Genomic DNA, 12,717 nt, shown 5'->3' on the forward strand with positions numbered 1-12,717 from the left:
ATAAGGAGGTGGAAGAAGCTCTATCTGAATAGAAACAGAGATCCAAATATTAAGAAACACGTAGTAATAGCCGATTTACTATTTTCTTACTTGTTAGCACTTGAAATTAGTTCTTCAAGAGGGTGGATCTAACGTACACCATGTAACATGCAAAATAACTCAACCAATATAGTGACAAATCACTTTTAAGTAGCCATAAGACCTTAAACTATATTTTCAAATGTTGGTTAAAAGGAAGATGGGGGGAAAAAAAAAAGAAAAAAAAAAAAAACACAAACCAAACGAAAACCCCAAACTTGGAATTCCAACAGTTCTTTGCCCACATCTGTAATACCAGTAAGAACAAAGAAAACCAACACCAAAATCTTTCATAGTTCTTTTTCTTTTCACACATAGTATTTCTCACCTTTCCTTCTGAAACCCACACTAGTTGGTTCTGCTGTTGCTGAATTGCTTCCTTCAGAGCTCCATACCAGCCTTCATTCATTGAATTCAAGTTAATGGTAGCTAGAAGCACAGAATGTTAGTTTGACTTATGATTTCTGCAGGACTATGAGAAGAATCTGTTACTAAAAGCAATATAAACTGGTAGGTTAAAACCAGGAGATTTAAATAATAAACATTAGTGTTTAAAGCAACCTTAAGGCCTGATATGGTTTAGGACATTTTGTCCCATAGAAAAATACTGTGTTAATGGTAGCTTAGAAAAAAGTCAGGCTTCAATTTAAAACTAGATCATCTTCCTATTTTTTCAAATGCTTGATTTTGGTTTATGATCTTGCAAAGTCACCAGATCTACCAGAAATGTCATTTTGGTGTTTCAAATTGCTTTAAATCTGTGCAGTCATATGCAAATGACACAATCAACCAACTACTGGTTGTTGAACAGGGGAACCTGGACAAGTCAACAACTGCTTGACATGATCTATTTGGCAGAAAAGTCTAGAGGAAGATGTTGCTCTCCTCTCACCCCCCCACTCAGAAATACTAATCCAGTATATCCAATTACTTACTTGTGAAGAGATGGTGATTATTCTTGCGTAGCTTGTGAGCTCTTTCATACAGCTTTCTGGCACTTTTTCGTGATTCGGGGCACAATCTCATTCTCATAGTCTTTACACCCTGCTTAGAATCAGGATTTAGGAACACTACAATAGGATACCACTGGGCATAATTCAGACGGTCCACTGCATTCGGAGTGACATCTAACAAAGCATGTTTGTCCTGTTGCGATAAAAATGAGAGAGGTAAGAAAGCGAACCCCTTACACACTAAATAGGTTTTAAACATCTTCCACAAATTTATTTTGTATTATCTTCACAGAGCTCACTGTTTTGAAGTATTGATTTAAATTCTTTTCTCATTTGAATAATTGAAATCAAACTTCTTCCAATACCAACCTACACAGGCATGTACATTTTGAACTGTAGGACTGACTGCGTAACTACGAGCTCTTAACTATTAAAATAAATAAAGAAAAATTCTTCTCAAAAGTAAGATGGATCTAAACTAAGCCGTTTCCTATGAGGATTCTGCTAATAAGGGGGAAAAAATTTGAAATACAAGACCTAGTCTCATTACACACCTCTATCTTCCTTCTAAAATCCCACAAATAAATAATCACTAAATGCAAGAACCTGGCTAGCTTTCACCCAGTGCAAGGTTTCTCTTAAGGACACACAACATAGTAAGTCCATTTCACTGCTAAAACTGGGGGTGGAATTATGTTCCCTACCTACCTGGGCATCTGAAAGGCTTGCAGTTTGTTTTGAAGGAAATAAAAAGGTGAGGAGTAGAGCCTCCTATCATGAACTAATGCTAGAAGTTTAAATGATATTAAGGAAGTGAGACTGAAAAACTCTTCCCCCTAGTCCTTGTACTAGGGCAAGACTAATGACTCCATTAAATGAAATAACCATTTCTAGCTGCGCTGTCACACCATGGCTTTAAGTAAAAGAGGAAACAGCTTAAAACAGACTTAACAGATAGAGGACAACACTACCTGCAACAAAGCGTAGAATTACTTCTAGTTCTTAATATACAGAAGGAAAAGAGTGATAGGTTGGTTTTTATTGGAGCTTACCAGTAGAAAGACAAAGAAGTTATTTTAAAAGCAAATACTCATCAGGTATTCTCCTTCATTTAAGAACACCTGACACTTGATGATACTAGTTTTACTCTTGTGTTAAAAGAAAAATGGTGATGAAGAACTTACTCTGTCAATTATCTGTTTTATAGTGTGAAGACGAATAATACCAGAACTACGTTGGTCTGTACCAGCATCTCTCGGTTCACTTTCTAGTAAAGAGGACATAGTAAAAAATGTGTTGTAAGTTTACAACATAGCCTACATTCCTTTATTACAATAAGCCAAACCATTTCACAGCTCAAATTGTCAATTCAGATTGAACACACTCCTGCTTCAAAAATGTAACACAAATCTACCCACCAATGTGGCTACAAAAATTACTACATCTTCAGAGAAGTACGTACAAATAGGATAAAGCAGTACTGAATTAAAATGAGATTTGAGAAGCCTGTAAATGGAGCTAACATTACTTTTCCGTTCAGAGAATTATCAGCAATCAAACAGTCAAAAAGCTTATGTTTAGCCTGCTCCTTTACCTTGTCAACATCTTGTTAAACATGTAAACAGCTAAAGCAGCAATACAGAAAAACAATCTAGCCAAAGAACAGTGACTGCTCCTGAACTGCAGAAAAAATCTGATCTCAGACTTACTTGCAATTTGGAAGATATCTGGTTCTTCTCTAGCAAGTTTCTCCCGTGCAACATCAGCTATTGGACCAAAAATGGTTACAGGTCTCAGAAATCCAGCTAGAATTGAAGCAAAAAACAAACAAAAATGTTTTAAGCCATCAGTATATTTTAACTAAATGCAAGATAGTCTGCATAATGCATAGGCTAATACAAAGCAAACCACAGAAGCCTATTAACTCACAAGGGTAAGAACAAAGCCATACCTTCCCGAAGAACAACTCTTTCATAGGCAGGAAACTTTGTCTGAACAGGCTGGGCAGAAAGATCTTCTCTGCTTTTTCGGAGATTTCTTTTTGAGCTACGCAAACCTCGGAACCTCCAAAAATCCGCTCGATCTCCTCCTGCTGTCTTTGGAAGCGTGTACTGTACACTAGCTAGTTGCTCAGCTCTAAGGTGACAACAAATCCCCATCAGTTATCAAGGAAGTTAGATTCTGAAGCAATACTTGACTAGGAAGCTTATACTTGCAAAAAAACACTACTACACGCTGAATTGTACATTCCAATAGAGAAACAAGGAAAGTCTAAGACTGAACTACTGATAATGAAACTGCATCCTCAGTTACAAAGCTTTCTAAAGCTTTACGTAGCCTTGTCTCTTGTACTGAAAGTACAGTGAAGGGGTTTTTGTGGACCATACAAGAGTAAAAAGCAAAACTATAGAGCAGATAATTTACTTCATTTTGTTTTAATACAGTCACTTCTTCTGACTAATCCGTTTCTCTGAATTAGTATTCTACAGACTTATCAAATCATTCATTTTACAGATGAAGCGTTTAAAGTTGTAGTTCCAAAGCAGCAACTGAAGTATTTTAAGACCGTACCTGTTTTTGTTAGGTATGATACCTCTCTCAACTTCCTTATGATTCTTGCCAATTCGAATTGCCAGCCACGAACCCAGTTTGCCATTGTATAGAGTGTCCACCACCCGGAACACTTCACCTTTGTTGAAGCTTAGTCCATAAGGAGATTCCTTTTCATATTCAAAATGAGTTCTGATGTAGAAAGAATCCCCCACATCAGACTCAACAATGCGACGATAAACTGAAAAAGAAACCCCAAAATAGAAGGCATCACAGAAGTTCAAAGTGAGATTCTACTGCTCAGAACTACTCAAAAGCAGTGGCTCACCTTAATTCTGTTTCAAATATACAATATTATTTCAAGAAGTTTTAATGCCTCAGAGTTGTGTAATTATTAATAGCAAACTCTACAAAAAAATTAAACTGCCATAGTCAACAATTTAGTGGTAATGCAAGCTTATTCAAGTCCTCTGGGAGGAATTCATCTTACTGAGAAAAAAGGTTTATGTACACACAGCGCATCAGCATAACCATTCCTTTTCCAGAGCATAACAGACTCTCCCACTCACACCTCAAGGTTTCATGACAACATTTTTGTCAGATGCTAAGGTTTCTTTTTGGGGTTTTTTTTGTGGGGTTTTTTTGTTTGTTTGGGTTTGTTGTTTGGGTTTTTTTGTTTGTTTGGGTTTTTTTTTTTGTACAGAGATATTTTTTTTGTTAGGGGAATTGTACTTGTGGTGATGACATGCTGTCACAATATAAATCTCTAGTCCATATGTAGCACTTATTTATCCCAAAGCCAGAAGAACTTAAGTTTTCATAAGGTGCTAATTTTCTGCAAAGCAGAGGTTAGCTGTCATTCACTACTACATTGCTCCCATTACACAAATATTTACCATCTTTTTTCTTCTGAGCCAAAATGGTTACTTCTTCACCTTTAGGAAGATCAAGCAGAAAAAGGACAGCTTCTTCTCTGATGATATTGGTGAAGTCTACATTATTTACCTGGTATCAATGAAGTAATCAGTTTGACTTAGTATACAACATTTTAAGAGACATTTAACTATAGAATGGGAGATCTAAAATAACTTATTCTAAGATTCTTTTTTCAATTCAACTTCATAACATACACATTAAGTGCATATCTCAGCATCTCTTGTACCTCTAAACAGTCTCCCTTTATTTCTTTATAAGAGCATAACCTTCAGAATAATAGGTGGTAGCACATTTTATATTCTAACAACCCTATGGAGTATCAGTAACATAAGAGAGCACTCTGACAATTTACTGACCCAACAATTCAGCACGGGGGGAAAGCAGCTTCTTTAGCAACCACATCACTCAAGAAACTGGACATAAAACTTGCCAACCTCCCTAGCAACAATACAGTCACAGGAGACTGCTGCTATTAAGTCATCTAAGTAGTACATACAGGAAAAACAACCTGAACTACAAAGGCAACATATTCTACAGAAGGACAACTTCGCTTCGGTACAAGTGAAAAATCGTATTGCTATTGTTTTTGACATACCCTGAGAATCTGGTCCCCTTCCTCTAATCCTTCTTTGGCTGCAGGGCTGTCATCCAGAACACCAGCGACAAATATGCCAACATCATTGCCACCCGCTAGTCGTAAACCCACACTATCTCCTTTTCTGAACTTCACCAGTTTCATACTTGGCCTAAAGATTTAGAAAACATTCACTTAGAGGTGTAATAGCATTAAGTATCCTAGCAAATTTGACACTGAACACATGCAAAGAACTAATTTACCTATCTCTCAATTAGAAAGATATAACACTATGCATATCATTAACTGATGAGCTGCAGCATTACAACACCCTCATTAGCAGTGCTTCGAAAAACACACCTGTATTTACTTGTTCAGTGAGTTTAGCTTGTCTTACACTCAGACAGCAATTTAAGCGAGGTACTCTGACACTCCTCCAAAAATGGTGCCCCTTCTAAATGCTTGCATGGACATGTACTTTGTTTCTAAACAGATTAAGATGTACCTGAGACAAAACCAAACTAGAATCTATTTTCATGTACACTAATGCCCATAAAAGCAATCCCTGTTAAAGCAGACTCATTTCCACATCATGACTTGGCACATTTCTGCAGTGACCTTTATTCATTACTACAGTGTCTCTTCTCTCTAGAGATGGACACAGAGCAGGAGGGGTGGTGGTGCCTAGGGAGGGATAAACACTGCAATTTTTTTTCACCAGCTCAACATTGTAACTGCTGATTTCCATAGATGAATAGATTTTTAAATGGCATATTATGCAACAGAAGTGCCAACAAAGTTCAGGAAATAACCCTAAAGTCTTCATCCTAATATTTCTAAACAGAAGTGTCAGGACAGCATATTGGACTTCACATCAGGACATTTATGCAGGTTATTCATCACCTTCAATAAAAGCATGGCTTGCTCAAGGACCAGGCAGAGCCAGAGTTTAGAGTTACATTACCGAAGCATTCCATCTTCATGGGTTGAATTTGGTAAAGGACCATCAGATGGACTGACTGGTAAATCCACATCTGGCTGTCCTCCTTGTGCATACACTGGCTTTGGTTCTATTAAAACATCAGAAAGTTTCAAATGTCCCTTAGGTCATTCAAAGCGCAGAAAGTAAAGCTTCATGAAGAGATTAATGGCTTCAGTAGGCTTCCCCTACCCCACTCAAACTCACTCAGAAGTGAAAAACTAGTACCTTAAACAGAAGATACTCACATTATGCCATTCAAAGCACTGTGATTACTGGTCTAATTAGCACTTCAGTAAAAATCCCCAAACTTCAATAAAAATCCCAAACTCCCATCCAGACAATATCTGTGTGCCTCTTCCCATTCACTCAAGAACAGACCATTTCTTCTTCCCCACTAAGGAACAAAACCCCCACGGTACTTGTTGCTAGTCTCAGACTTCTTCACTTTGGATTAACAACTCTCTCAAAAGTCTCCTATCCTAGCTGGCTTTGTATTATGCCAACTATTAATTTTGAGTATCGTATAGAAATATAGAATTCATGTTTCTCATCTCACTGCCAATTCCTTTTTCTACATTAGCAAACATAAACTTACTTGATTTGCATCTTTCCATAACACCACTGCAACACTGTCACCTTCTATGACTTTTTGTAATACTGGCTGCTGCATCAGAAAACCTACTATTCTCATTTTCAAGATTTTTCAGCGTCACCAGCATCATAACTCTGCCAGTTCTTCACTTGGCTACTGAATACTACATGCAAAAGCATCACTACTCATTCCTTAAGTCTTCAAATATTTTCAAGCTTGAATGTGCTTTTTCTCATTCTACCCAGCTTCTCGAGAACAGCTCCCTCTAAATCATCTGCATAGGTTTCTCTTTTTCAAAATTCCACTCAAGTGCCTCATTCTCTAAACAAAAATCTTTTAACTCAGCCTGTCCTGTACAGTGTCACATCACCGTATTTTTATACATATATATATACATATATATACACACACAGAGCCCCCAGCTGGCTTTTATATCTTCTACTCATCATTCCCCTCTGGAAAATAGAGATGAAATTCTGTTCTGGTTGTATTAGTTGTACTGCACTTGCGAAAATGCCTTCTTGTTCTTATGACTTTAGGCTGGAAATGCTACAGCTACAAAACGTTTCAGAGTGTTTTCAATTGTCTTGGGAACAGTAGTACTAAACAGGCTTAACTACATCCTTGTTTAAACATAGTCTGCTACAGTAACTTTGTAAGAGCCAGTCTGCCTGACTCACAGAAATGATAGATTGTAACCTTGAAAACTCCATATAAATCTCTACAAGCATCACCTGAAAACATAGCTCTAAACACTGGAGTTCGACCCCTATGCAATCGCCAGACTCCGCAAACGTAGGTTTCCTGGATCAAAACTCTAAATGAGATTATGGTTATAAAGACTATGTATTCAGAAATAAACGTCATTAGCACTCAGTCTAAGACTTTAGGAATCATTCCACAAACATGCAATGACAAAGTTTTCACTGGTCATCCATTCTCAACAAAATAGATAATTAATGTTTTTACCTGGGAGTGGTGGAGTTTGTTTTTCATTTCTTTCAACTGCCATCTCTTCCATAGTCTTAGAAACATCATCTGTATTCTTCACAGGTGTAGAGACAGCTCCTGGTTTAGTTATTCTCTCATCTTCTCTGCTTCGAAGACTGTATTAAAAAAAAAAAAAAAAATCCACTCTGCAGAGAGAATTGCTTCTATGATCTCAGTCATTTTATTAGCAAAGTTCAGGTTTGTCACTTACTATTTAGCAAGGTTTTAATTTTAAGGCTATCATATTATTAATACTTTTCAACATTTTGTCCCTAACTTCATGTTAATAAAGGACTTCTCTAGATATGCTTATTTAGGGAAACGAAGGACATGGTGAAGCAGAAATCATATGTGTATACTACATACTGAAAGCTACACAAGAAACTGAGAAGCAAAAGGAAAAAAGGGACAACTGCATTTGAAATGGTCTTTTTTCTCACCCCTCTGTAGAAATCACATGGGTTTGGACTTAATTCTTTGGCTTTGTTGTGATAAAGCTAACACAACTGTTTTGTTTGTGTGGCAACTGCCCTGGAACACAAGTGTGGCTCTTGCTATGGTGCAGAGATAAAAGGCACAACATAAATATGTCCCAGATTTCTCAGGCTTCACAAAGAATGAGGCCTGCAATCCACAGCTACTACTATACAGGACTGTTTCTCATGCACTCAGTCATCCAGGTATTGCACCAGTAAAAGACAGCTCTCTGCTTCTTATGCATTTCCTATACATGCTTCCAGTGTAACACAAAAGTATGAATAAAAACAAAAACACCACCACCAAAACCCCAAACTACAACCTTTTCCTTCAAGTGAGATCAACTAAAGCTCAAAAGGACAGGTATTTTTATATTTTTCTATAGAGCAGCACCATGGGAGAATTGAACAAAACATATCTGTGTCAAAATGTTAACTGTTACACTACGCAGCTATCTGTTGAATAGCAACTCAGAGTCAAAGCAGATGAATGTTAATAGTCAGCTGGAAAAATGGAAGACTATATCAAAGAGGCAGGCTTAATTCCACAGCGTCCACATTAGAGTCATGAGATGCTCAAAGTATTTTATTTAGCTGAGAGCTAGCAAATAAGCAAGGGTATGAAAAGTATTTGAGATGAAACAGACAAATCACAGCTTTTTATATAATCTCAGACTTCATTGCCAAGAAGGGGAGGGAGGGGGAAATGTTACACTTTCAAAGACACCAAGGGATTGGTCTGTACGTACAAGTCCATCTCTTCTCATAAAGGAGAAGTCTGTTGCAGAGGGAGGGGGCAGGGAAGAGAAACACTTTGCACTACCAGCAGCTAGGTGGCGCTACCAGGCAATAATGTGTTGATTAAAAAGATGCTGAAGCCATTACATCTAGCAAAACAAGCAAGCATTTATCTTTCTACTTCCTTCCCAAACTTATCCAATAAACGTTTTCCTATTCCTCTTCCAAATTTCTAGCTTATGTCAAATTGTAAATAAAATTAAGTACATAAACTAGAGGTTTATGTATTTTACTTCCAGCAATAAAGTATGACTGGACTCCTCATTCCCTTGAAAATAGTTCCTGGCTTATTAAACACAGATGCACACATTTGGCTATTTAAATACATACAAAGTGCCTTCTATACAAAAACATTCTGTAGCACTTAGAGCTGCAACTAATTTCCCTCCCCACCCAAAGATTTTTAGGTAAAGAGCACTAGATAATGATATTACAACTTCCCCATGAGTCCTCTCTACCTGCTTCTGAGCACCTCCTAATACTTCACAGAAGCATTATTTCAACCCAGTGCTATCTCTGGTTTGCTTCAAAAAATAAGGCAAGACCCCTTCAGTTACCACAGAAGGGTGAATTTCATTTTACATTGCCATACCACAAAGTCCAAAACCACTACAATTTTAAGCTGGTTTATACCTCGTGTCAAAAAAGAGCATAAATGTGGGAAAACACACAGCTCTCAAAAACAGTAACTGAAATACAAATACTGAGAACATAGCACACAAGAGTCAGTTAAACAGCTGGATCAATACACTTCTGCTATGCATGTAGGCAAATAAATCCTGCCATCTAAAATGCCTGCAAAAGGTCAGTTCTAAACTGAAGTTCAAAAGGGGAAAAGTTGATAGAAACAATTATGGTGGAACAAAAAGGAAGAAAAAAAATACACAAAGTAGTAGAGCAGAATTTTTCTTGATTTTGCTGAAACAGTTGAGTAAGCACTGGCTATTTCACACTGCAAGATGATACAGGAAACAACATGATGCTGTCACTGGCTTTAGGTGATGAAAACTTGTTAAAAGCTGACAGCTGCATTTCCCAAGAGATAGAAGTGTTGTTCATTGTGTGCATTGTGACACTACTGTTTTAACATCTGCGCTGTGCAGGACCTCTTCACCTCACTTCTTCACTGCCTTTTTCTTTTTTAAAGAATAATTTCCAGATAACCTTCAGTCACAAAATGTACTCAGCTCCACACCAGTGCCACCAATTGTCCTCAACAGACTGTCTGCAACACAGTTAGAATGTTTGCACAGAAAATTTTGAAAAATAAAAACATGCAGGCTCTTTCCAAACTATGTTTAGCACATCAAGATGTTCAGTGTGAGATAACAGTAAGGGCCAAGAGGCATCTTCCTAACCACATTTAAACAAGGTTGCTTTTTGCCCTATGTTACACTTTTTCAATTTGTTTTGAAAATGGACAGAACAACAAATCTCTCATGCTATACTTAAACTAACAACTATGTTATGGAAGTCAGCTTCATTCTTCCAGAAATAACCTGAACATTCAGAGGGATTTCTCCAAGCTACCACATCTTTCTGGTTGAGGCTGAAGTATTGAACAAAAACTTGCCACTCCAGTATGCAAGTGAGGAAGGCATCATACCAAAGAGTTCTGAAGTCAGAATTCTTTCCACTGGTGAAGGGGAGCTCAGAAATGAAATTTGGCAGGCTTGCCAGCACAGGGCTGGAGATGCTGCTTTTCCAGATGGGTCGCACCAAAAGCTTCTCTAGTTCAATCGGCTACTGCCAGCAATAAGACCAGAAAGTAAGAAAAAGCATATGATACCCTCTCTCCAAGTGCCCTCCAAATTCAAGTGCAGAGACATCCTTTGCTCCTTCCAGCTTTTTAAGCACAACTTTTAAGACATTACACAAAGTCACCTTATGTTAGCTGACCTTCTATATTTAAGATACATTCTTCTTCTGCCTAAACAGTTGTTCTGCATATCTTTGCAACTATATGCATCTTTTAAAACTATACTTAACTTTCAAAATGTGATCTACTCAGAGACCCCTTCCACAAAGACAGGACACATTTGTATCTTATTTCACTTAATACCTACTTCAGTATCAGCTGCCTATAAATTTTCTGAGTCTCCAGGGCTGTATCTGGAGATTTCCAAGATTCATTCTCTGCATTCTTTTCAGTACTGACTAGGAATAATTAGCAATCTTCAGGAAGTGGAAAGAAGGAAAGAAAATAGTAATTAGTCCTTTCTATTAAGAACATGTTCTAGGATTCTGAGTTTTAGAAAGACTGTTCAATATGTATCTGTGAACTTCTGGACTAAAGAAAACTACAAGTGCTATTTAATGCTTTTACAGAAAAGCTCAAGTAACAAATGCTGTAGAAATTCTACATCCAGGAAAACTGCAGGCACACTGGTGCATGCACCAGTATGGAATACTCAAAGATGGAGAAAACAGAGACCCTGCCAGATTCCAAAGCAATACTGGAGCAAGCCTGTTGACAGCTTTCTGTACTCAAGTACACACCTAAAAGCCTCAGTCTGTAGTTAAGCTTGTATGAAAGGACTAACAGGATTCCCCCGGCATTTCTCTCCTCATTAACATACAAACACTTGGCAGAACAGGGTCTAAATAAAGACTTGTTATCTACAAGACATTTTCAAAGTCCTTCTTCAAGAGCAGTTTGGGGACTTCCTGTAACTTTTCTTCCTCAGCCTGCTGCTACCAAGCTTTTTTCCCCCTACCCTCCAGATTTTCTTTAAAAAAAAAAAATCTTCAAAAGTGAAGGAGTTGTGACCACTTTGCTCTTACAGCAGAAGGAGTTGTGACCACTTTGCTCTTACAGCAGAAGGAGTTGTGACCACTTTGCTCTTACAGCAGACTCAAACTTGTACAAAAAAACACTACAAAGAGAAGCTGTTTTTAATATGTTTTTCTTTATGTAGCTCAAGGCCTAGTCCAACGGGAAGTCAATCCATGCCAAGGCAGCCCTTGTTCATAAAGTAGATACAGCGGATGCATTCAGAGTCGAGATAACTTCAGAGTTCCTTCTCAGGAAGGATTTCATTCCTCTGACAGTGTAATTCATAGAAAGGAAGTGGCCATCTACCTAAAACACCGCAATAGGACAGGAAAGTACTAACACTAGGATAAGGCAATCATTGTTTCATTTTAATGTTTTGGTTGTGGGGGGTTTTGCTGTTGTTTGTTGGGTTTTTTTGACCCTCCCTCCACAAGCCTTTTCACACAGCATCAGAAATCCCAGTCCAAAAAATGAGTTCTAAGGTGACCACACAACCTTGACAATCAAATCCCTGCAGCTGGGATTCTACTTTTTTCTTATTGATATGGAACTCCTACTTGAAAACAAGAACTGCATGTCATATAGTCCCTCCAATATAACACACTCACAAGAGAAGCATCTGCAATCCACAACCCCAAACACCTGTACATGTAGATAAGACCAGTTTTGCAGATTTATAAAGCCTTAAAAGACTCAAAAAAAAAATCCTAAATGTGTAAAGTGTTATTTTTCCCATGGGCAAATTAAAAGTTATAAATAACCAAGAAGGCATATCTTAGCTTTATGGAACAGCTAATTGAAATTTTTTTCCCTGAATTTTTTACAGCATCTAAAACTCCTCAAACGCAGGCTTTTAATTTAGAATTTGCAATTCCAACTTTTGCTCCATCATCTATGAGCATCATAGATAATTTACCCTCATGAGACTGTAAACTTTTATCTTACAGCTATTTAGTAGAATCTAAAATCCAACATTCAAGTTACATTTTAATAGATTTGAATGCCATTTTCA

General features: G+C 37.5%; 1 protein-coding gene across 3 annotated transcripts in view; it reads right to left on the reverse strand.

Moving 5' to 3' along the window:
* The window catches only part of TJP1 (tight junction protein 1), a 154,389-nt gene that overhangs the window by 17,279 nt on the left and 124,393 nt on the right, over positions 1-12,717 (reverse strand). For all 3 annotated transcript variants that reach the window (XM_054388068.1, XM_054388067.1, XM_054388069.1), the window contains 10 exons: positions 7,635-7,771; positions 6,056-6,161; positions 5,113-5,263; positions 4,478-4,586; positions 3,603-3,822; positions 2,983-3,167; positions 2,741-2,836; positions 2,216-2,298; positions 1,014-1,224; positions 407-507 (listed from right to left, as the gene is read on the reverse strand). In XM_054388068.1, coding sequence (XP_054244043.1) covers positions 407-507; positions 1,014-1,224; positions 2,216-2,298; positions 2,741-2,836; positions 2,983-3,167; positions 3,603-3,822; positions 4,478-4,586; positions 5,113-5,263; positions 6,056-6,161; positions 7,635-7,771 — 1,399 coding nt within the window. The remainder of the gene's footprint in view (positions 1-406; positions 508-1,013; positions 1,225-2,215; positions 2,299-2,740; positions 2,837-2,982; positions 3,168-3,602; positions 3,823-4,477; positions 4,587-5,112; positions 5,264-6,055; positions 6,162-7,634; positions 7,772-12,717) is intronic.

Source organism: Indicator indicator, chromosome 16 (assembly GCF_027791375.1).
Source record: "Indicator indicator isolate 239-I01 chromosome 16, UM_Iind_1.1, whole genome shotgun sequence".
In the NCBI taxonomy this organism is placed as follows: Eukaryota; Metazoa; Chordata; class Aves; order Piciformes; family Indicatoridae; genus Indicator; species Indicator indicator.